General features: G+C 44.0%; 4 protein-coding genes across 5 annotated transcripts; 3 read left to right on the top strand and 1 right to left on the bottom strand.

Annotated features, from left to right (window-relative positions):
- The first annotated feature begins 798 nt into the window (after nt 1-798).
- On the top strand, nt 799-2,941 carry LOC136051419 (putative protein ARB2BP). Its single transcript, XM_065740862.1, has 2 exons — nt 799-859; nt 1,883-2,941. The coding sequence occupies exons 1-2, from the start codon at nt 830-832 to the stop codon at nt 2,939-2,941; spliced, it is 1,089 nt and encodes a 362-aa protein (XP_065596934.1). The 5' UTR covers nt 799-829.
- Nucleotides 2,942-3,673: 732 nt separating this feature from the next.
- On the bottom strand, nt 3,674-5,313 carry TXNL4B (thioredoxin like 4B). The gene is made up of 3 exons (XM_065740758.1): nt 5,052-5,313; nt 4,536-4,687; nt 3,674-4,104 (listed from the first exon to the last, which is right to left on the bottom strand). Exons 1-3 carry the CDS (start codon nt 5,181-5,183, stop codon nt 3,939-3,941), a joined length of 450 nt encoding a protein of 149 aa, XP_065596830.1. The 5' UTR covers nt 5,184-5,313; the 3' UTR covers nt 3,674-3,938.
- A 6,087-nt stretch (nt 5,314-11,400) lies between these two features.
- TRMT10C (tRNA methyltransferase 10C, mitochondrial RNase P subunit) lies at nt 11,401-13,507 on the top strand. The gene is made up of 2 exons (XM_065741996.1): nt 11,401-11,447; nt 12,118-13,507. The coding sequence occupies exon 2, from the start codon at nt 12,149-12,151 to the stop codon at nt 13,391-13,393; it is 1,245 nt and encodes a 414-aa protein (XP_065598068.1). The 5' UTR covers nt 11,401-11,447; nt 12,118-12,148; the 3' UTR covers nt 13,394-13,507.
- A 1,041-nt stretch (nt 13,508-14,548) lies between these two features.
- On the top strand, nt 14,549-22,401 carry PCNP (PEST proteolytic signal containing nuclear protein). Of its 2 annotated transcripts, XM_065741995.1 has the most exons (6): nt 14,582-14,651; nt 17,588-18,123; nt 18,199-18,367; nt 20,402-20,476; nt 20,978-21,033; nt 22,011-22,401. In XM_065741995.1, exons 2-6 carry the CDS (start codon nt 18,068-18,070, stop codon nt 22,138-22,140), a joined length of 486 nt encoding a protein of 161 aa, XP_065598067.1. In that variant the 5' UTR covers nt 14,582-14,651; nt 17,588-18,067; the 3' UTR covers nt 22,141-22,401. The 2 variants fall into 2 exon arrangements, with proteins under 2 accessions (XP_065598066.1, XP_065598067.1); XM_065741994.1 differs by lacking the exon at nt 17,588-18,123 and having other exon boundaries at nt 14,549-14,651; nt 18,147-18,367.
- The last annotated feature ends 621 nt before the right edge of the window (nt 22,402-23,022 follow it).

The raw sequence follows: 23,022 nt of genomic DNA, 5'->3' as shown, positions 1-23,022 counted from the left end.
ACTCTTTTCTTCAGCCCAATAGGGAGCGGGGAATGGCCTGCCCCTGGGGCATCGAGCAGTCACGCCAACGGCAGCGCGTCTGTAAATTCAGCGCAGCTAAAGGGAGCGAGCGCTAAAGCAAGAGAGAAGATTGAGAACAACTGCAGAAAACGCTGTTGTTTGGTGGGTTTTAAGTAACACCTGACCAAACAAGACGAAGTTTAAATAGCACCTCGCCGGCCCCATTTTATTACTGAGGTTTTCACCTCCGTTTCAGTCAGAATCCTGAAGGTGGACCGATGATTTAATTAACAGCGCAGTTTGCGCTGCCCCTCCCCCGGTATCGTGTAGGTATTGCAGGAACCTCCACGCCCCCTTCTCATTTCTGTTGCTGAACCCTAAAAGCTTCTGCATCTGAGCAGGCTCAGCTGACGCAATGGTTTCCAGCTGGTGGCCTTATAAGTCCTTCTGTATAAAGACAAAGCCCTTTTTCTTCTCTTCCTTACGTAGCTTCAGAACTGAAAGCTTGATGTGTGCATTTCTGAAGTAACAGCAACTCTTTTTTTCTGCTTATTAATGTAATACCTTTATACCAAGTAGTAGAAAGCTGTGTTTAGCGTTTGTTTAATTACGTGCAAGAGAGACTTAGCTTTAACTTCTATTTAGCTGTAAAATACAAATGTGAGATGTTAGATTGGAACTATCTGAAATGCCTGATATGACTTTAACTGTCAGCAAATAATGTATTTCATAGATATACCTAAGGCTAATGTACATGAACTAATGTGGAACCTATTTTCTTCATACAGAGAAATTGCCTACAGTCCCTGAGTCAGGAAGATTTTCATCTATGATAATGGCAGATTTTACAGAACATATGGTAGGTAATATCAGGTTTTGCTAGAATAAACTCTATTAAATGCCAAATCTCATAAAGAGTAATGCCTACATGATTTATACTTCAGTAATGTTGATAATGTGCCGAGTTTTGCACTGAGTAAGCTTACAGGTGAAACGTCTTAAAATCATAGAATCATCACCAAGATTGGAAAAGACATTCAAAATCATCTAGTCCAGTTGTCTACCTACCACCAGTATCCCCCACTAAACCATGTCCCTTAATACCACACCTAAATGTTTCTTGAACACCTCTGGAGATGGTGACTTAACTGCCTCCTTGTGCAGCTCATTCCAGGGAAGGAAGGAGAAAGGGAAAGAAAGTTGTTTGTGCTTATTTGTTGTCTTTCTTTTTTCTCCCCAATGGTAATTTATTTATGTATTTATTTTAATCAAAACAGTGATTGTAAAGTCAGCTAGAATATACACCCTTCGATACGGCATTTGTATACAGACAACATAGCACAAAGAGCAGTCAAAACCTATTCAGGACATAGACTTATACCAAGAAGTAGTACACACATTATGCAACTGCATCTAAAATGATATTTGACTGCTGATTTTTAATCCTAAATGTGGCTTTGCAGGTATAAAATCTGTCCTCCAAGCTAGTTTATGTTCAAAAGTGTTGTCCATTAATGCTTGTTCCTTGCTACTACTAGTTGGTAGTAACTTGCTATTCATAATGTGCTGGAAAACTGGGATGAGGAGAAAGAGACAAGATAGCGTGATAGTCTTTGAGGAAACTGCACTTGCGTTTTTGTTGTAGAATGTTTGTTTTTTTTCTGCACTTTACATTTCTTCATAGTCCTTAAGCCATGTAAACTTTTCTTGAGCTTCCATGTATGAGGAAAACAACATAGATGTGGGAAGCTTCCTTTTCACTGAGTATGTTTTTTCTATGTATGCATAACCACTTATAAATATTAATTACAATGCATTATGATTTTTGTAACTGTTGTACAGTGATCTATTATTACACTGACATAGTTTTCTTAATTTGCAGTGGTTACAAACAGGAAATGGACTAAGCTTGAGGAAACTAGTAGAAGGTTTGGATTATCAAGAGGAACTGAGGTATGATTTTAATGCAAAAGGAGAACTGAGGCATCTGGATACAAATGAATCCTTTGTTTTCAATTACTACAAGAACAACCATGAGAGGAATCACGAACGCTATCAAGTTTTGGGACATGTGATTACCCAGTATGTTTATGAGCTCCTGGAAAGAGTCTGCACACTGCAGAAAGTTTATATTCCTTCTGATGCTACGGAGGATGAACCAAGAAGTTTCTTTTTTATGAGTGAGAAAGCACTAACAAGTTCTTCTAGCATAATTGTCCTTCTTCAGGATCGTGGAGTTTTTCATGCTGGCCAGTGGAGTCAAAAGACCATCATCAGTGAGGGTCTGTACCATGGAACACAAATACCGTTCATCAAAATGGCCCTTCAGAGCCATGGGGGAGTGATTGTACTGAATCCCAATGACAATTTTGTTGACTTTAAGACTGAAAGGGAGAAGCTAAGCTTTTCTACCAGAGAAGAATCGCTGGCTTCTCTGCATTCCTGCCAGTGTAACCCCAGGTGGTGCAGCAGTAGCCCTGAGGAGCATACCATGTATGTATGGGATCATTTCATTTCTAAAAGTGCAGCCAAGAATGTGGCCTTCATTGCCCATGGCTATGGTGGTTTGGTGTTCATTGATCTGCTTATGCAGAGAAAAGGGGAAGTAATGAATAAAGTATTCTCTGTGGCATTCATCAATTCCATGCACAACATACAGCATCAGACTAGAAACGATCCACAAATACAGTGCTGGATACAGAAATACTGTCGCGAATGGGTATCAAACAATAAACCTCTAGGTAAAGCTGTGGGTTCCCTTATCAAAGTGAATTGTCCAACTGTCTCTGCTGGAACTGAGAAGTATAGTTTAGCACCTTCCTACTGCCTGCATTCCATCTTTAAGTACCTGAACAGCACACTGAAAGCCAAGGCCACAACAGCCTTTATACGTTCACCTATTGCCACCAGAAACAGTAAATGTAAGGAAGTTGGTAAATGAAAGTATATTGACTTGGGTTTGATAGTAGTCTCTTATTTTCATTAACCACTCCTGCAGCTAAGGTCCTTCACTAGGGAGAGACTTAAAACATTAAGTTTGAAGACGCTTTGTTTTTGAGAAATGCAAGAATACAAGTTAACCACAGGGAATAAAATGCCTTACTGAAAGCTTCAGGACTGTATTCAATAAAGACTGTTTTATTTTAGACAGAAGTGAGAAGCAGTTTAAGTGCCCATACTAAAGGTTTCCAATTTATTCAAGGAAAAGGCCAAATACTCTTTAAAGCACACATAAAAGAAACAGCTATTCTGAATTTCCAGTTTAATCGTGTGGGAATTAAAAGCAGATCATGTCTGTAAAAGAGCTTTGAAGGCTGACAATACTTTGCCCTACATCTTCAGATCCCATTTGATTAAGAAAAAAGTAATTGCTGAACAGTAACATTGGGTACAGAAAACAGTGCCAAATTCCCTTTGTATTATTATTATTTTCATCTATTTCTGATTTTAGTAATTTCTCATACTGTCTGGAAAAGATCTCATACCATTACTCAGTAATGGCTAGAAATATGAAATTCTATTGTAAAGACACAGTCAAGTAAGTGCTTTCAGTAACAACTGCAGGTTCTTTAATATAGCTTGGCTAATACCATATTTGAATGAAGGTAGTATTGAATAGACATCTAATAGAGTACGCTGCTGTTTATGTACTGATGCCATCATTATGCATACAAGCAGCATGTCTGTTCTACAGCTGCTGGTCAGCATGAAACTCAAAGAACAGTCACTGACATGAATTCTAGGTGTTAACACGTAGCTTTATTTGTGAGAGAAGCACTAAGTGACAGAATGTCTGTCTTCAGAAGGAGATCAATATGATCCTTCACCATGAATGCTCAAAGTGTCCCACGGCTTCAGCGGTGGATAAAAACGCACAAAGAAAAAAACGTATCTTGAATATCTGCCATTCCCATAATTCTTTAACTCAGGTCAGCCCACTAAATGCCTTGGTAAAGAAGGTCATATTTAGGAATGTTACTGGGATCAATAGGACTTCTCACAATGAGCTTTCCACGCATGGCACCACGGTAAATCACTTCAATCAGATCTATAAAGTCTTGCTTTGTTTTGAAGCTTCCTACAAATTTGGTATGATCTGGAGACCTAAACATAAGCATAAAATGAAAGTATTATAACATTGAAATGTTCAAAGCAAAAACAAAGACAAGAAAAGGTGTATTATTATTAAGGATTTTGACTTGGTGATTCTGAAAGAAATGCACTCCTAATGGCATAACTGATTCAGGAGTATAGTATGAGCTGACATCTGAAGTCCAAAAAGGTGCAGTGTTGCATCTAAGGATTTAATCATAGTCTTATTTTGCAGAGTCAGGACTATTTCACAGCTGGTACCTATGTCAGAATGTCTTTCCAAGTACTTTTTAATGTTATGTACTTCTGCCTTCTCACACAATTATCAGTGCAGATGCTGTCAACAACAGTTTTCAAACACTGCATCCTGTAGACAGGCCTATATACAGAGAAACTCTAAATTACTACAGATGTGACAGACAATGTCAGGTGGGATGACATACCCGTAATCAACCTTCATGTGTTGTCCATTGAAGAAAAATACAGTGGATGGAATATAGCTGATGTCAAAATACTGGGTGTACACAGGAACCTTGTTCACATCCACCAAGTAGATGACTGCCATCTTACTTAGGTCATGAGCTGTCTTGGCAAGCTGACAAGAGAAGGCAGACAGAGAAAACGTATTGAGGCACAAGGGGGAAAAAGGCAGCAAGCTTTACAAAGCCCATCTCCATCACATCCTATCATTTTAAGCAGGGTCAGAATGCCTCATCCACTTCTAGCACTTTGTACACCCACAACAGTACACGTGCTTAATGGTCAAACTGTTTCAGGATATGATTTCGTGTTATGTTTAAGCATTGGCTGCAAACTCTACCACCATATTTATCAGGCACCCTATCACCCAAACACACAATCTATGGCATTCCCCTGTGTATGAGGTATACCTGGAGTGCTAATTTATATTGGGAAAAAAAAATTAAAAAAAAAACCATTTTTTAAAAAAAAGCTCTTACAATATCATCGAGCTGCAGACAGACAGCATCGTTATCTCTTCCGAACCGGAGCACCAAAACCTTCTCTGCCACGCTTTTTATGGCCTGATCCACCTCCCTCTTACAGCTCAGCTTGGGCAACAGGAAACTCATCCTGGCAGAGCGCAGCCTCCACCGACCCCCTCTCCTGACGGTCACCGAAAGTAAAAACGACGACAAAACGAAACTAGCCAACCGGGCCTCCGCCGGAACGCCCGTTCAGCGCCGATAGCGGCCACCGGATCCGGGCAAAAAAGCGCAGCGGACTGACTCCCCTCCGCGCACGCGCTGAGCGACTTCCCCGCCCGCCCGGCGCGCAGGAGTTAGCGGCCGAGTCCGGCATGGCGTGCGGTGGCTGTTAACGGCGCCGTTCAGAGGAGCGGGCAGGTGGAGATCGCGCGGGCGGTTGCGAGCCGGAGCGGGCCGCCGAGGGGCGGGGGAGAAGGAAGCCGCCCTGCCGCGGGAGCTCGGGCCGCGCCGCACGGGTGGACGGCACTGCGGCGCGATGCTCCGCCGTGTGCATCGGGGGTTGCGGGCAGGGTGCGGAGCTGGGAGCGCTTCGCTTCGGTGTGGGTGGGCTGCTTGTTGTTATTGGGATTTCCTTATGGGCACGGGAGCGCGTGGTGCAGCCTCTCTCCGAGGGGCTGCGTCTCTGCTCACCCCATGTCTTGCACTGCCCCTGCTTGAGGACGTTTGCATAAGATGAGGAAGATGCTTATCGTTCTGAGCTGCAGTTTTCTACAAACTTTTTACATTTAATAACCCGATTAATGGAATTGTGTGTTTAATGTCCTTAGCTTTATGCAGTAATGTCAGCTTCACAGGTGGCTTAGCAGAAAGAAAAATGGTCTTCTGTTGTATTAGTTATTTGTTGTTCCATTCCCATCTCTTTGCAGGAGGTGTCTAGCAAATCAGGTATGTAATCTCCTTTAGCAAGGATGACAATCAGCATGCTTCCCCACCCCCCAAGCAGTTGCTTTCAAGATCAGTTCTGGCTTGGTTCATAGTGCAGCCTAAGAAATCATAGAATTGTTAAGGTTGGAAAAGACCACTAAGATCATCTTAGTCTAACTGTCAGCCCATCACTACCATATGCCCACTAACTACATTCCTCTCTGCCACGTCCACACAGTTCTTGAACTCCTTCAGGAACGGTGACTCCACCACCTCCCAGGGCAGCCTGTGCCAAAGCTAGTCCCGGCAGACCCCGGCAGCTCTCTCTCGCGAGAGGCTGACGTGGTGTAGGCGTTGCCAGGGAAACGGCGGGGGATTTAAAACGATCAGAACCCGGAAGTACCGCTCAGTCCTCGTGATCAACTGCTTTGGAGTCGGCACAGCCGGAGCTGCAGTGGCTGATTGAGGTACAGGGTGGGTTTTCGGGAGGTTCCAGTCTCTCGGGAACCGAGTGAGAGCAGGCAGTCCCAACGGCTGTTCTCGCGAGAGGTTAACGAAGCGTTAACGAGGCGCAGGTGTTAACGAGGTAGGTGTTAACGAGGCATAGGCGTTGCCAGGGTTTCAGCGCCCTCGCCCACACTCCTCAGCTGATTAGGGCTGAAGGGGTATATCCCTGAAGGGCTCAGGGAGGGCCGCGAAGTATCACATTACAATTCATATCTATATATATATTATTATAAACCATTATTTATTTATTTACTCTCAATTTTTTTCGTTTCTTTGTTTTTATTTTTTTCTGTCATGGTCTCTACAAGACAGAGGGCTTGCCTTAAGAAGGCTGTGGCGACCCAGACAGAAGGTCTGCCTAGAAGTGTGGCTACACAGGTCTCTGGTTGCAAGGAGTGTCAGAGCCTGCTACTACTAGATGAGGGTGCTAAGCAGTTCTCCTGTGCAAGGTGTGAGCAGGTGGAAGATCTGCTTAACATGGTGGTTGAATTGAAGGAGGAGGTTGAGAGACTGTGGGCCATCAGGGACTATGAGAGGGAGATTGACTGGTGGAGTAACTCCCTAGAGTGCCAGAGAGAAAGGTACCAGGGAGATCCCCCACAGTTGGTGGTGGACTCCCTGACCTGTCCCCGTAGGGCAGAAGGGGGATATCTGAGGGATAGGGAGGGCTGGCAGAGAGTCCCTGCTCGGTGCCGTGGGCGATCTCCCCCTCTGCCTCCCCAGTGCCCCCAGATACCCCTAAGCAATAGATTTGCAGCATTGGAAGTTGAAGAGGTGATAAGGGGTGAAGTGCAGGAAGATTCCCGCAGGAGGTCACCAATGGCAAGGCAGTCACCTCCGTGCATTGAGACTGCTGCTACTAAGAAAGAAAGGAAGGTGATCGTAGTGGGTGGCTCCCTTCTAAAGGGAACTGAGGGCTCCATTTGCAGACCAGACCCAAACCGCAGGGAAGTGTGCTGTCTCCCTGGGGCTCGGATCAGGGACATTACTAGAAGACTCCCGGACTTGATACGCCCCACCGACTACTACCCATTACTAGTAGTTCAGGCAGACTGCAATGAAATATCTCAGAGAAGTCTGCGAACTATGAAAAGAGATTTTAGGGGATTAGGGCGATTAGTTCAAGGGGTGGGAGCACAAGTGGTGTTTGCTTCCATACCTTCTGGGGTGGTGAAGGACACAGAATGGGCTAGGAAAACACAAGTGATGAATAACTGGCTGAGAGGTTGGTGTAGAGATAGACACTTTGGGTTTTTTGACCATGGGACAGTTTACTCGGCTCCTGGCCTGTTATCTGTTGATGGGACACACCTATCCCAAAGGGGGAAACGAATCCTAGCACAGGAGCTAGCTGGACTCATTGAGAGAGCTTTAAACTAGCTGTGACGGGGGAAGGGGATAAAACAGGGCTCTCCAGTAAAGAGCCTAAGGAGGCTGTGCTGGAAAAAGGGGTGAGGCAGACATCTCAGCTGAAGTGCATCTATACCAATGCACGCAGCATGGGCAATAAACAAGAAGAGCTTGAAGCCATTGTGAGGCAGGCTAACTATGACCTTGTAGCTATTACAGAAACATGGTGGGACCTCTCCCATGACTGGAATACTGGGATTGATGGCTACAAGCTCTTCAGAAGGGATAGACAGGGAAGAAAGGGTGGTGGCATAGCTCTCTATATCAAAGAGTGTTTTAATGTTGAAGAACTAGTGGTTGGAAATGACAAAGTAGAGTGTCTATGGATAAGGATCAGGGGGATAGTCTTTAGGAGTGACATCGTGGTGGGGGTCTGTTATAGACCACCTAGTCAGGATGAAGAAATAGATGAGATGTTCTATAAACAACTCGTAGATGTTGCACGATGGCCAGCACTTGTTCTCATGGGGGACTTCAACTTCCCTGATATATGCTGGAAATACAATACTGCGCAGAGGAAGCAGTCCTTGAGATTTCTAGAATGTGTGGATGATTGCTTCCTGACTCAGCTGGTGCAAGAGCCTACCAGGGGAGATGCCTTGCTTGACCTACTTTTCACTAACAGGGAAGGACTAGTAGGGGATGTGAAGGTTGGAGATTGTCTTGGCCAGAGTGACCATGAAATGGTGGAGTTTGCTATTCTGGGTGCCGTCAAGAGGGTGACTAGCAAAACTATTACCTTGGACTTCCAGAGGGCAGACTTTGACCTGTTCAGGACACTTGTTGCAAGGGTCCCTTGGGACTTGCTCCTGAAGGGTAAAGGGGTCCAGGAAGCCTGGATGCTCCTCAAGATGGAAATCTTAAAGGCACAGGAGCAGGCAGTCCCGGAGTCCTGTAAGTCAAGCCGGAGGAGCAAAAGACCAGTGTGGATGAACCGGGATCTTTTGTTGAGACTCTGAGAGAAAAAGAGAGTCTATGTCCTCTGGAAGATGGGTCAGGCTACTTGGGGAGACTACAGAGAACTGGCCAAGATCTGCAGGCAGGAAATTAGAAATGCTAAAACCCAGCTTGAAATTAGGCTGGCTACTGCTGTAAAGGAGAACAGGAAACCCTTTTACAAATATATTAACAGCAGGAGAAAAACTAAGGAAAATTTCCCTCCTTTACTCAACGAGGCAGGCAATATAACCACAGATGATAAGGAAAAGGCTGAGGTTCTCAATGCCTTCTTCACATCTGTCTTTAATAGACAGGACAGTTATCCACATGGTACTTGCCCTGACCTGGAAGTACGGGACGGGGTGCATAATGCACCCCCTGTGATTCAAGCAGAGACGGTCAGAGATCTTCTCCTCCATCTGAACTGCCACAAGTCCATGGGGCCAGATGGGATCCACCCAAGGGTGCTGAGGGAGCTAGCAGAGGTGATTGCCGAGCCACTTTCTGCCATCTATCAGCATTCCTGGTTATCTGGAGAGGTCCCACAAGATTGGAGGCTTGCCGATGTGACTCCCATCTTCAAGAAAGGCCGTAAGGAAGATCCGGGGAACTACAGGCCTGTCAGCCTGACCTCGGTATCAGGGAAAGTTATGGAACAGATGATATTGAGGGAGATCACACGACACGTGCATGGCAATAAAGGGATCAGACCCAGCCAGCACGGGTTCACCAGGGGCAGGTCGTGCTTGTCCAACCTCATCTCCTTCTATGACTGGGTGACCAGACAGGTAGATGAGGGAAAGGCTGTTGATGTAGTCTACCTGGACTTCAGCAAGGCCTTTGACACGGTCTCCCACAGTATTCTCCTAAGGAAACTGGCAGCCCGTGGTGTGGACAGGTTCACTCTTCTCTGGGTGGAGAACTGGCTGGAGGGCCGTGCCCAGAGGGTAGTGGTTAATGGAGTTAAGTCCAGCTGGCGTCCTGTAACAAGTGGTGTCCCCCAAGGGTCAGTTTTGGGGCCCATCTTGTTTAATATCTTTATTGATGACCTAGACGAGGGAATTGAGTGTATGCTCAGTAAGTTTGCAGATGACACAAAGCTGGGAGGATGTGTCAAACTGCCTGAGGGTAGGGAGGCCCTTCAGAGGGATTTGGATAGGCTGAACAGCTGGGCTGAGCAAAATGGGATGAGGTTCAATAAGACCAAGTGCCGGGTCCTGCACTTTGGCCACAATAACCCCATGCAATGCTATAGGCTTGGGGCAGAATGGCTTGAAGAATGTAGAGAGGAAAAGGACCTGGGGGTGTTGGTTGATGCTCGGCTCAACATGAGCCGGCAGTGTGCCCAGGTGGCCAAGAAGGCCAACAGCATCCTGGCCTGTATTAGAAATAGTGTAGCCAGCAGGAGCAGGGAGGTGATCATCCCCCTGTACTCAGCTCTGGTACGGCCGCACCTCGAGTACTGTGTTCAGTTTTGGGCCCCTCACTACAAGAAGGACATTGAGGCCCTGGAGCGTGTTCAGAGAAGGGCAACAAAACTGGTGAGGGGCCTGGAGCACAAGTCTTATGAGGAGCGGCTGAGGGAGCTGGGATTGTTCAGTCTGGAGAAGAGGAGGCTCAGAGGAGACCTTATTGCACTCTACCACTTCCTGAAGGGGGGTTGTGGTGAGGAGGGGGTGGGCCTCTTCTCCCTGATAAGTAATGACAGGACGAGAGGGAATGGCCACAAGTTGCGCCGGGGAAGATTTAGATTAGACCTGAGGAAGCATTTCTTTTCTGAAAGAGTGGTCAGGCACTGGAATGGCCTGCCTAGGGAGGTGGTTGAGGCACCATCCCTAGCGCTGTTCAAGAAGCGTTTAGATGAGGTGCTAAAGGACTTAATTTAGTAGTTGGGTAGAGATAGTGATAGGAGGATGGTTGGACTAGATGATCTTATAGGTCCTTTCCAACCTTATGAACTTATGAAAGCATCACCGCTCATGAGAAGAAACATTTCCTCATTGGGCCCCTCACTACAAGAAGGACATTGAGGCCCTGGAGCGTGTTCAGAGAAGGGCAACAAAACTGGTGAGGGGTCTGGAGCACAAGTCTTATGAGGAGCGGCTGAGGGAGCTGGGATTGTTCAGTCTGGAGAAGAGGAGGCTCAGAGGAGACCTTATTGCACTCTACCACTTCCTGAAGGGGGGTTGTGGTGAGGAGGGGGTGGGCCTCTTCTCCCTGATAAATAACGACAGGACGAGAGGGAATGGCCACAAGTTGCGCCGGGGAAGATTTAGATTAGACCTGAGGAAACGTTTTTTTTCTGAAAGAGCGGTCAGGCACTGGAATGGCCTGCCTAGGGAGGTGGTTGAGGCACCATCCCTAGTGCTGTTCAAGAAGCGTTTAGATGAGGTGCTAAGGGATTTGATTTAGTAGTTGGGTAGGGATAGTGATAGGAGGATGGTTGGACTAGATGATCTTGTAGGTCCTTTCCAACCTAATGAACTTGTGAACCTATATCCAATGTGAAACCTCCCCTGCCACAACTTGAGGCTGTTCCCTCTCATCCTGTCATTATCTATCAGGGAGAAGAGGCCCTATCCCTGTTATCTGGGAGAAGAGGCCGACCTCACTACATTCTTCTTTCAGGTAGCTCTAGGAAGCAGTATGGTCTTCAGTCCTGGTTCCCTCAGCTGCTCCTTGTAAGACTTGTGCTCCAGACCCTTCACCAGCTCTTCTTGGACATGCTCCAAAGGGCCTTGATGTCTTTCTTCTCGTGTGGAGCCAAACACTTGTGCTGCTAAGGGAGCCAGGAACAAAAACCTCAAGGGATATGTGTTCCTTCCTTGGCAGTAGTGCTGGCTTTGCAGAACTATGGCAGTGGTAGTTCCAGTAGCTCAGTGACCTATTATATGGAAACATATAGAAGAATTAAAACACAGGTACTAAAATGCAAAAGAAGGTAGGTAGGGATTTGTTTGATGTGCTTTAAAATACTTTCAGACTCCATGCGGCATTTTGCTTGCTTTTGTTGCAAATGTCATATCTGTCAAATGGTAGACACAATGAAAATAAACACTGTAGAGATTGACTGCATTTTGAATTGCAATAGGTACAGCTGATTTAAGCAGTAGAGCTAAACACATCAGCTCACAATGGTGCCATGTATGTTTTTTTTTCAGTACAGTAGTGGAAGCAGGATTTCCTAGTATTCCTCAGGAAATAACTTGCTGTCTGTCAGAAGTAATAAGGTTGACCATCTGCGTTTCCTTCATGATTTCTGACAAGTTTTTCCCCTCTTATGCCTTTTTTTTTGCAGGGAATTGTTTGAATACATCACACATTCAAGCATGCAGACTGCTAATATGCTTCTGAAAAAATTTGTAAGATGCTCTGCCTTCTCATTTTCAATACAACATGGGGTGAAGCAGGATTTGTTTCCACTTAGTAGATCTCTGATTCTGTCACCTTGCCTGAAAGAGGACAATTCACGCAGTTCCTCAGAAAAAGTAGATCTAGATGCGTGGAAGGAAGTAATGAAGTCTGGGTTGCGAGAAGTCAATGAGACCGTCTCTGAGCCTAAGGAGCTTTCCTCTTTGGCTGCTGCACGTGAGACTTTGGAGATGTGGAGGCTAGCTGGTAGACTGGTTCCTGAAAAACTCAGTGAAGAACAGCTAAAAGCTTTTATGGAATGTCCTTCCAAATCGGCCAAAAAGAAGTATTTAAAATATTTGCATCTTAAAGAACTGTACAAGAAAAATGACAAAAGAAAGATGGACGAGAAAAGGGAAAGGAGGCTGGAAACACGAGAGGGAGCTTCAGAAGCTGAAGAGCCCAAGAAGAATCCATTTGTATGTTTGTGGGCCAGCTCTATGGATAAAACGTACAGCTGGAGAGTTGCTCAGTCTATGATCTTTGGCCAACCTCTGGTGTTTGATATGTCTTACGAAAGATATATGTCTGTCAGAGAAGTAGCAAATGCAGTGAGACAGATAGTATTAAGTGAAGGTTGCAATCGAAGATCAGTGGATCCATTCCACATTCACTTCTGTAATCTCAAAGATGACAGCCTGTATCATAAGGAATTTATCAAACATTACAGGGGGGCTTGGGACAAGCTGCTTATCACTGTAACAGACCAGTGCTACACAGACATCTTTCCAAAGGACAAGCTTATTTACCTGACTGCTGATTCTCCCAAAGTGATGAAAACTTTTGATCACAACAAGATCTACATTGTTGGGTCTATGGTTGACAAGAGTATAAAAACAGGAGTCTCTTTAGCACAGGCGAAACGATTGGGGCTGGAGACTGCAGCCCTTCCATTGGATAAATACTTGCTTTGGAATTGCGGTGCTAAAAATCTCACGCTGGATCAGATGATGCATGTTTTATTAACCTTGAAAGATACTGGCGATTGGAAGAAGGCTCTGGAGTTTGTTCCGAAAAGGAAGTACTGTGGCTTTGTAAACAGGCCCGTGCATGAACTGAAAAAAACCTTAGACTTGGTCAGCATACTTAAACTTGGAAAGAGACCAGAAGAATTGCAAAAGCGATTTGCAGACAACTACTCAAAGAGGTTAACACAAAAATAGTGATGGAGAAGAAAATTATTTCACAGGCAAGCTATACCCTTGAATGCTCCAGTTTCTTAAGTCTTCTGGGACTGTATTCTTTAATGACCAATTGTCACTAAAATTGCCTTTATTAGGCTAGTTCAAAAGGACTTTTAACTGTTGAGAGTTTTTCTTTTCTAATGACCATGTCGTTGGGGCTGTTTGAATTTATTCATGCACTGTTGAAATTATGTGAGAGAAATTAGATTACACTGTTAAAAAAAAAAAGAGTATAAATCTGTTGAGTTGAGTTGTAACGGGTTAAGGGTGATTTTATCAGAATGTGAAGTTTGTTCTTCAAGGAATGCTTCAGTGCTATGGGTTTGCAAATGGAGGTAACCTACAGTCCTGTTCTGTAAGACTCATCCCTGCCATGTCCTCTAGCCATGTCCCTCGGTGCCACATCTACACCTCCAGGGATGGTGTCCACCACCTCCCTGGGCAGCCTGTGGCAGTGCCTCACCATTCCTTCTGAATATCTGTTCTTTTAAACTTAACGTGGGTTTGGGGGAGTTGTGGGAATTGCACGGTTTGTTTCTGAGTGCTCTGAGACAAATGAAATCCCAGTTAGGAAGAAATATCCTAGTTTCTTGAGCCTGCACACTCTTTTGCGTGACTTTTCCCTCTGAATGACTGTGTTTTCAGTCTGCGTAGTACACATTTCTCAAACTGTTGGAATTTCTGAGGTGATAAAACCATCTCAGTGATGAGGCACATGGTGCCTTTTCATTTTAATGACAGCTGAACATTCACAGATCAGTCCGCAGCAGCCGGTGGTCAGACTACAGGGTGACGATGGGCACCGGAGGAACGCGAGAAACACCCGGATGCCTAAACAGGCAGTTAAAGCCTTTTGTTTTCATCAGCTGCCTACCCTGGTGCTTCAAATGACCGATAGCAATTAGTGTTTTGCGGACGGGAAACGGAAGAAGGGGGCCCAACGACTTTTTTTTCTCGTGAGGAGACGGCGTACCGCCGGCTGGAGGAAGGAAGGCGGAATGACTTTGGCGCAGGGCGTTACCCGCCGGAAGTGCGTCGCTTGGTGTTCTCCCGCCCTCCCCGCACGGTTTCCGCTTCCGTCACACCCGCTGCGCCTCTCCACGGCCGTGGGAGGGGCAGGAGGCAGTGGGGCCGCGGCGGCGCGGCGCGCATGCGCAGCGCGGGAGGCGGAGGCGGGGGAAAATGGCGGACGGCAGAGCGGAGGGGGAGAAGGCGAGGCGGCCGCCGCCCGTAGGAGGTGAACGTGCAGCGCCTCTCGCCGCGGGCCCGTGGGGCGCGCTGGGATCGGGGGAGTCCCCCGGGGGTGGGGGGGTGCAGGGGGTGCCGCCCCCGGGAGGGCAGGCCGGTGTGGGCCGCGCAGTGCCGTGCGTCCGGCCCTGGGGAGAGGGGCGGCCCAGGCCTGAGGGGCTGCGCGGGAGGGGAGGCTGCGGGCCGGGCACGGCGCATGGGGCCGCCTCGGCCCATTGGCAGCGCTTGTGGCCAGCGGTTTCGCGCTGCCCGCGGTACGTCGCTGTCTTATTTTTAAATTTTAATTTTTAATTAAAAAATACGCGGAATAACTCTGCCGTGTACGGAGAGAAATCTCCCGGTTGCCGCTGAGACGCCTGAAGATTGGCTTTAACAGCTGTAGCACCTTGGGGGTTACTGATGCAGTGAATATCCCCTGCGTGCCATCTTAAGCATCACGAGGTTTTTTGGTCTTTTGTTTTTGTTTTTTTTTAGTTTTTAGGTATTTCTGTCTCCTCTTGTACTGCTAGTCATCAATTCTCCTGGAATGTTTAATCATGTCTTTCTTTCTTGTCTGCTTTTTTTTTTTTCTGTGACTTAAAACTGAGAAAACTGACTTGCTAAAGCTTCCCTTCCCTGGTTCTGAATTAAATATAGCTAGACACAGAGGATGCTGCTTTGATATGTCAGAAGATTTAATTCGGCTTGTAAACCAATTAAGACAGTATTAAGAATGAATCTTACATCTTGTGATCACCTAAGTATGAATGGAGGTTCCTGGACTCTTCCACATTCTGCCTTTTTTCACCTCCCCCTCTGTGTGTGGAATATTATAACTGGGCAGTAGTACTCTGTCAGGAGTCCATACTGTACCACCTACTTCTTTGGTGTGCTGGAACATGAGTTACGCTGCGTTGGCCTTAATTGACTTTTTAAAGCAATTTAGAGCCTTCTGGGTTGTTTTTAAAGATGTCCACCTGCGCACGCAGCTTGTTGATGCTTGTGAGGAAAACTCCATTTGAAGCAGTGTAGCTTCTTATCGTAGTTATTGAGCATCCTGAGTTGGAAAGGACCCACAAGAATCATCATGTCCAACTCCTGTTTCCACACACCACCAACCAAAGTTCAAAGCCTGTGTCTGAGAGCATTGTCCAAAACGTTCTTGAACTCCAGCAGATTGGGGCTGTGCCCACCGTCCTCTGGTGAAGAACCTGCTCCTAATCCCCACCTGACCCTCCCCTGGTGCAGCTTCATGCTGTTCCCTTGGGTCCTGCTGCTGCCACCGGAGAATACTGTTGATATGATCCATGAAAAAAGCACCGCTCAGAGGAGATTTCCAAATAGCAGCGGTGCTTGTGATGGGTGAAATAGGACCATCTAGAAATCTCTAGAAAATAATAAAAAAGCCTTTAAAAATATGTCTGTGTTGGCTGAGGAAATAACAGAGACCTGCTTAGGGAATGGTCTGCATCTTCATTTCCAGCTGTTTCCTCTGGAAATAAAATAGTACTACCATTCCTCCCGCCAATCGTTTTAAGCCATCTGTAGCACCTTCATCTAGGCCAGTTTTTATAAGGAAGCCAATTATTTCAGCAGTCTGCAGTTTGTCCTAAGTAGAGCCAGGCAGAAACAGTGGCGATAAGATCTAATTTTGAGAGGGAAGCTATTTAACATTTCATGGAAAAAGAGTGAGAAAGTCAGTGTGGGAGTTGATACAGACAACTCAAGATTGTCTTAGGCTTCATGTTTTGCTCAGCTGCATTCTAGAATTTGCAGCCAAAGTAGTAAGCTGTAGAGTAGTGTAATTTGATTTAGCTTCCAGTTAGTGTGAGCTTAGGAACCTGGCATGGCCCAGTGCGACCTTAGGTCTGGGTTGTTGTGGTTGTTTTAGAGGCAGGCTTCTAGATCAACTGTTCACAGCTTTTCAGGCCATTGAATCTTTGCCTTCACATCACTTTACAAGCTGTCATATACCTGGATTAGACTTGTAATTGAATATTCTGTTTAATGCTGTTTCATGAACAAGCTCTCATAGCCCTGGAGAGCGCTGTTCGAAAGCTGTGCTAAGACAGCAACCGTTACCCAAGGTCACTAGCAAAAATGGGGCCTGTTTCTCTTTTGTCTTTGTTGCTTTCATATTTATAATTCAAATCAGTGGTGGAGACTTGTGCAGTTTTTGAATAGAGATAAGTTAGAATTTCTCACGTCAGTTTAATAAATAAATTAGTGATCTAATGTCTTCCTAATGGTGAACGAGAAATCAATTTTTGTTCTTGTCTCTCACTATTTTGTCAACTAGCAAAAACAAATAGCTACCACTGCCAAAACCCAACCCAACAAACCTGCCCGAGTGGAGCATATGTCTTTCATTTTTCCCTTCAAGATTTCCTCATGTCCTTAATTTTCCTTTCTCCTGACACTCTGCTTATTTTTTTTTTTTAATCTCAGAGATACAATCTTGTGACCCCACTTCAGACTAGCTTCTCCCGCATTGCTCTGCTTTACTTATCTGCTTTGTGTTGCTAGGGAGCAGTGCCAAAAAGTTTTCTTCCCTCATGGTCTGGATTTGCTGTTTGCAGAGAGTCCTTTTCTCACCTTGATACGATGAGAAACCACTGATAGTTTTTTTTTCTTAGGCTGATAGTATGAGCACTTGCCTGTCCTTTCTCTAATGCATGCTTTTTTTTTTTTCCCCATCTGCTACTGCAGTGATTTGCTTATTGCAGCAGCAGAGAATTTTATTTTTGCTGAAGTGTTTGCTACGTTCACTGTGAGTGTTCCAAGGGCACCTTTGTCCTTTGGTGTAGTTGAGGCAACCGTGTCTATAGGAAATGAAAACGTGACTCGAGTCATCCTTCTTCTGTGGACCATTGTTCAACTGCTGTGTTTTCTATGATTTTGTGCAAAAATAGAAAAGATGAAATCTATATATATATGTTTTTTCAGTGCTGATTCCTTCCTCAAGCAGAGCTTGGCAAATTTATTACAGATGAGATGCGGACAAGCAGTGACTTGAAACATGACTGAGACAGCCGGCCTCACTGTAGTCACTTCCCTGATCTTAGAGTTGTTCCAGACAGGCCGAGAGACTGGCATGGACATGTTTTTATAAAAGTTTAGTAGAATTAATTTTAACTTAGGTCATCTGCTCTAGATTTGGAATTGGAATTCTAGTTGTGAAACTTTATCTATTGCAACTTAAACCCTAAAGAGATTTAGTCATCTGCGTTTAATTTACTACGTGAACTTTGACTTCCATACTAAATAGATTGTACTTCAAGATACTTTTCCTGGCTCGTACGTGAGAAGTTCTGTATAAATAGTGGAGTGCTTGCGGTTTCTTCTTTGTGTTTTGCTGTCCACTAAATGTACATTGGTGACAACTGCTGTCACTAAAAGCACCTAACCTATTGCACTCAAAGTATAATGCTTTTTGAGGTTGCTGCTCCCATCAATCTGCTCAGTAAAAATAGCTCATCTTGGTAAGTTGTTTCGACTTCACCAGGACCTGAAGAAGAGGCAGAAAAACCTGTGAAAACTAAGACTGTTTCTTCCAGTAATGGAGGGGAAAGTTCGAGTCGCAGCGCAGAGAAACGGGCAGCTAATGAAGAAGCTGAAGACTTCACCACAAAGCCTGCCCCTGCCAAAATGTCCAAGTTTGGATTTTCCATAGGCAGTCAGACATCAAAGAAGGCATCTGCAATATCCATCAAACTAGCAGCAAATGTAAGTTGTCTGAGGGCTTTTAAATTAAGGAAAAGGAGGCAAAGGGGACGTACTGTGGGGAGGCTTCCTTGCACAAGGGAAGTCTTGAATGAAATGTGGTAACTTGGATGAAGATTAAGAATGCGTTGCAGAGCCACCTAGTCATGCATATGTAAGTACTTTAAGGTGATTAATACAAGGTCAGTTGTCTTAGCAAGCGTAAGACCTGGTGGAAATTAACTGTAGATCTCTGAATATACACAATAATTCCATAATGAAATTTGATAGTCTGGAATAATTTCCTAAGGGAAATGAGCAGGCTCATTAAGATGCTCAAGTCGCTTTGAAATGAGAGCTGGGAGCTTCATTACCTGGGATGTTTAAAGCTTCATGAAAGCAAGTGCTCTCCTGGTTGGGCTGGTAAGTCATCTTCCACTCTGAAGATCTTGTTTTTGTATGGGGAAGGATAGTTTGCTTTTCATAACTCAGCTTGTTATTTGCAAGGTCAGCGTGATTCATTTACTGTTGCATTTTTTATAGCCCTGCTGAAGGATTTATTTGGAAAGACAGTTGAAATAATATGCAAGAGATGAGACCTCATTACATGGGTCTCTAAGAATTCTCGTGCTCTGTGTTACACAGTGAAGGTTATCCTTGTGCTTGTTCTGATGTGAATCTGATGCTTCTCCTTACTACAAAGTAGACCTGTACTAGCTCAAGCAAGGAGAAGCCAGATGCTGCCCCTGTGTTAAACAGTTCATTTATACTTCCCAATCACACTATGATGGATAGGTTATAGATCCTTGTCTGGGTTAAGTTCAGACTGTAATCATGAAAGACTTCCACCTGCAGTGCCAGGATTGTGCAGATCTGCAGAAGATGAAAGGAGTGGTCTGTTATTTTCACATGGGAAGGAGATGTATGCTGGCAGCATTCTAGGGTATAAACACAATTAGGTCAGACCAGACTTTGAAAAACTGGCAGATCTGCCTTCTGAGCTACTAGCAAACTCAGATTTCTCGTGTAGAAAGCTATTTCCAGTGGCAGTATATTTATCTCTGGATTTCTGGCTCACTGAGTTTAGAGGGTAATTGACATTCTACCATATTTGACAGTGCTGTAACTCAGCCTGTTTCCTTTTAGTTTTTTTTTTCTTCTTTCTTAGTGTGCTACCCATACTCTGGAGCTGATGCTTTTAAAAGATGACACAGTATTTATATATTACAGGATACTGGATGAGCTGTAGGCAGTGGCCTGAGGATTATTCCGCAGTATCAGCTTCCAATATATTAATGTATACAAAATAACCAATAAAGCGATGATGGATGAAGCACTGTATATAATTGATTTAGATAGAAGTGCTGTTGAAGCAAGCTGTTGTTGATGATTCAGCATCTCCTTAGTGGTCTTGCAGAGAAGACATCAGAATTAACTCTGTTTCATGAGTTCAGTAGCTTGATGTGCTTGAAATAGCGGAGGTTATTACTGGAAATCTAATAAGTACTTTTTCAGAGGACTCTTATACTGTTCAGGCCTCCATGGAGTGCGTGGTCCATAGGATCAGATTGTTTTAAGCCAGAAAGCTGTTAATTTGTTGGAAAGCAAGAAAATACACGTATTTAGCTTCCTGGCATTAATGAATCACAATACTCCAAAAGAATAATGGAAGAAGTAGTGTAGAAAAATTCTTAATACAACAGCTTATTTTGGTTCTGATGTAAGTGTTGATGTCATGCACCGTTGGCTGTGTCCCTGCAGTGTGCTAGTAAGTTGAGATTTACTTGTGGGGAGCTGTAATCTGAGAAGGCTCAACCAGCTTTTCAGGGAGTTTTTTTGCACAGATGAGCAGCCATTTTCCCTTTCATCAGAGAGAAACCTTTGTCTGTTCTGATTCAAAATAAATTACTTTTCCTCCTCATTGCCCCCTTCAGTTTCAGTGAAAATGTTTGACTTAGTTATACCGCGTTACTTAAAATGCAAAGGGTAGCTTTTTTTTTTTTTCACTTTTTTCTGAGTTAGTAGATTTACTTTTCTTGTATATTTGGTCTCTTTCAGAAGCCTAAAGAGCCCGTTCCAACCCTTGCTCCAAAAACTCTTTCTGTAGCAGCAGCTTTCAATGAAGATGAAGATGTGAGTAACAAGCCAGTGACAGACACAACTTAAAGTCCCATTGGTATTGGGTAGAGTTAGGGAGGGAGATAGCCGGTCATTAAATATTTTTTGGTGTGAGTGACAGGGTTTTTGATTTTAGAAGCATCTCTTTGTTTTCTCTTTAAGTATGTGCAATTCTGTAGTACTGCATTGGTTCAAGAAATTATTAAATATACTGATAACTTTTCCATGTAAACAAAATATACATCATTTGAATTAATAGTTGATTTCTCTGGGCTTGATAAAGGGCAAGCAAAGAGAACTTGTGCTCCTTCTGTTTTTTTTATTGTATTTTTGTCATGATTGTATTTAATTGTCATGCTGCTGTTCCTTCTTGCTCAGAGGAGGTCAGAGGAATTGTGTTGGTTTTTTTTTTAATAAATCACGTTGCTTTCCTGTAGGGCTGTATTCTATAACTTAGCACTGAAATGTTCTTAAAATAGTGTCCAGCCACACTCTGAACTCCTTTTTCCACTGTAGAGTGAACCAGAAGAAATGCCTCCAGAAGCTAAGATGCGTATGAAGAACATTGGAAGGTAGGTCAGCTGTGAACTGTGGTTTGAAGAATGGTGAAAATGGAAGGATATCAAGCTCAGGTCAGGTCTTGCAGATGGCTTACAAATACAGAAAGGTGGAATAGGTTCAAAAAATTTTCCTTCAGGAACAAGTGCAGTTAATATAGATTATATGTTTCAACTTTAGGTTAGAAGTGGTATACTTACATTTGTATGTTGGGTCAAATTGCTGCCTTCATACTGAGGAGGAAGTTTATTCTGTGTTACATAAAAGCTAGTTTTCTTCTTGGAGATTATATAGTCAGGAGCTGCAGACTGTAAGTCTTTTTGCTTGCTGCTGGGTCTTACATGTTGCTAGTTCCCTGTTTTATAACTTGCCCTGAGGTAACATAATCTGCTCGGATTTTTAAACACATGCAAGAGAAAGATGATCTTCTGGAGAGACAAAAAAACCCCAAACAACTGGTTTACTTTTGAAGTAAATATATACTGCTCTTTTGCTTGACACAGATTTGAGGCATGATAGGGTCATTCTTAAATAGGGGGAAGGCTTCACTGAAGCAAGAGATTAATCCTGAGCTTATGTATTTTAAAGATGTCCATCGTTATAGGCTGCGTTTAAAGTCAGTCCTGTGACTTGACCTGCAGCTGTTGGAGGCTTACTGCTGCTCAGTGGATTTTTTTCTCCAACAGTAGATTTGAATCCTCAGCTTTTTAGCCTATACTACAAATTCTTCACAGCTAGCAGGAGTTAGCTGCCATTTCCACTCCCTCTGCTGTCTCATCTCATCACTGTCTAGATGTACCACAAACAGATGAGTTTTTTTCACCAGCTAACAGTTGCTAGCAGCTCGGACTCTTGACATAACTGAAATAAAGAAACGTGTGGTAGTTCCTGGCAGCAGGTTGGACTTGAAACTGTTTTTTTCAATGCCCTGTTGCACAAATTACTGTCCTTAAAGAGGCCTTCTCAACTGATGCTGTTTTGCTTTTCACAGGGATACACCAACCTCAGCAGGACCAAATTCCTTCAATAAAGGAAAGCATGGGTTTTCTGACAACCAGAAGCTATGGGAGCGAAATATAAAATCTCATCTTGGAAATATCCATGACCAAGAGAATAACTAAACAACGTGGATTGAGATTTGGGTGTCTGGGGGGAGGGGAGGGTGTAACATTAAAGGAACAGTCTCCTTTTTTAAGAATGGTGTAAGACTATCTTTGGAGCCACTTTTTTAAGATTTTGAGTGGTACACTAATAACTGAGTTTGAAATTAGAGGTAATTTATGTTTTGTATACAGATCTCAAGGCATTTGCTAATTTTGTAGATCCATGTGATTAGTTTCAAAAGGTTACAGATAATAAAGAAATTGGAGTGGTACCTTTTTTAAGATTTTTTTTTTGTTTTGGTTTTTTTTTTGTCAGTGATTAATGAAGGTGGAGGAAAAAGGTTACTGTCTCTTTAATCAGGTTAACATAGGGTGCTCCTGCATTCTTATTTCTGGCTCCCTCTTCCTAACAGGAGAAGCAGTTGACTCCTGGGAATACTGCTAAAGAGTGAGCATTGTCTTGTGCTAGAAGTGTTACTGGACTATTAATTTGAATAAGAACTTAAACAGGAAACATTAAGAACCTGGATTTTTTCTTTTTCCCCTGCAGTTAACTTTTTCGTTAAGTCTCTGCAAACTAGGAATTCTGTTGCTCTGAGTGGCTCTGGTAACTTAGCTCTAATATTGTTTAAAACTTCATGTAGGATGTGTAACTTTTTGTGGCCTGTTTCATCCTGAGGAAATGGGCCTCGTCTGTATATTAGATACAGTCTGTAAAGAATATTCACTACAAGGATAAATCAGTATTTTCAGTGTGCTCCTCTTAAGTCATTAGCCTTGAGTAGTGCTTGTTAGCATTTCCTTGTGAGTTAAATAGAGGCTAATATTCAGTGCGGTAATTAGCGGTACACAAAGGCTGCCACCGAAAGGACGAGATAGTGTACGTTAAGCTTCCTGTTT

This window comes from Cyrtonyx montezumae, unplaced genomic scaffold (genome assembly GCF_038088225.1).
Source record: "Cyrtonyx montezumae isolate F1298 unplaced genomic scaffold, pur_monq_1.0 scaffold_3, whole genome shotgun sequence".
In the NCBI taxonomy this organism is placed as follows: Eukaryota; Metazoa; Chordata; class Aves; order Galliformes; family Odontophoridae; genus Cyrtonyx; species Cyrtonyx montezumae.
This window is presented reverse-complemented; position numbering and strand designations above follow the sequence as displayed.

Coding starts and splice junctions, on each gene's coding strand:
- LOC136051419 (XM_065740862.1), top strand. CDS start 830: ATGATAATGGCAGATTTTACAGAACATATG. Junction 860..1,882: donor CAGATTTTACAGAACATATG/GTAGGTAATATC, acceptor CTTAATTTGCAG/TGGTTACAAACAGGAAATGG.
- TXNL4B (XM_065740758.1), bottom strand. CDS start 5,183: ATGAGTTTCCTGTTGCCCAAGCTGAGCTGTAAGAGGGAGGTGGATCAG. Junction 4,688..5,051: donor GTCTGCAGCTCGATGATATT/GTAAGAGCTTTT, acceptor TTCTCTTGTCAG/CTTGCCAAGACAGCTCATGA. Junction 4,105..4,535: donor CACATGAAGGTTGATTACGG/GTATGTCATCCC, acceptor GCTTATGTTTAG/GTCTCCAGATCATACCAAAT.
- TRMT10C (XM_065741996.1), top strand. CDS start 12,149: ATGCAGACTGCTAATATGCTTCTGAAAAAATTTGTAAGATGCTCTGCC.
- PCNP (XM_065741994.1), top strand. CDS start 14,597: ATGGCGGACGGCAGAGCGGAGGGGGAGAAGGCGAGGCGGCCGCCGCCC. Junction 14,652..18,146: donor GCGGCCGCCGCCCGTAGGAG/GTGAACGTGCAG, acceptor CGACTTCACCAG/GACCTGAAGAAGAGGCAGAA. Junction 20,477..20,977: donor CTTTCAATGAAGATGAAGAT/GTGAGTAACAAG, acceptor TTTCCACTGTAG/AGTGAACCAGAAGAAATGCC.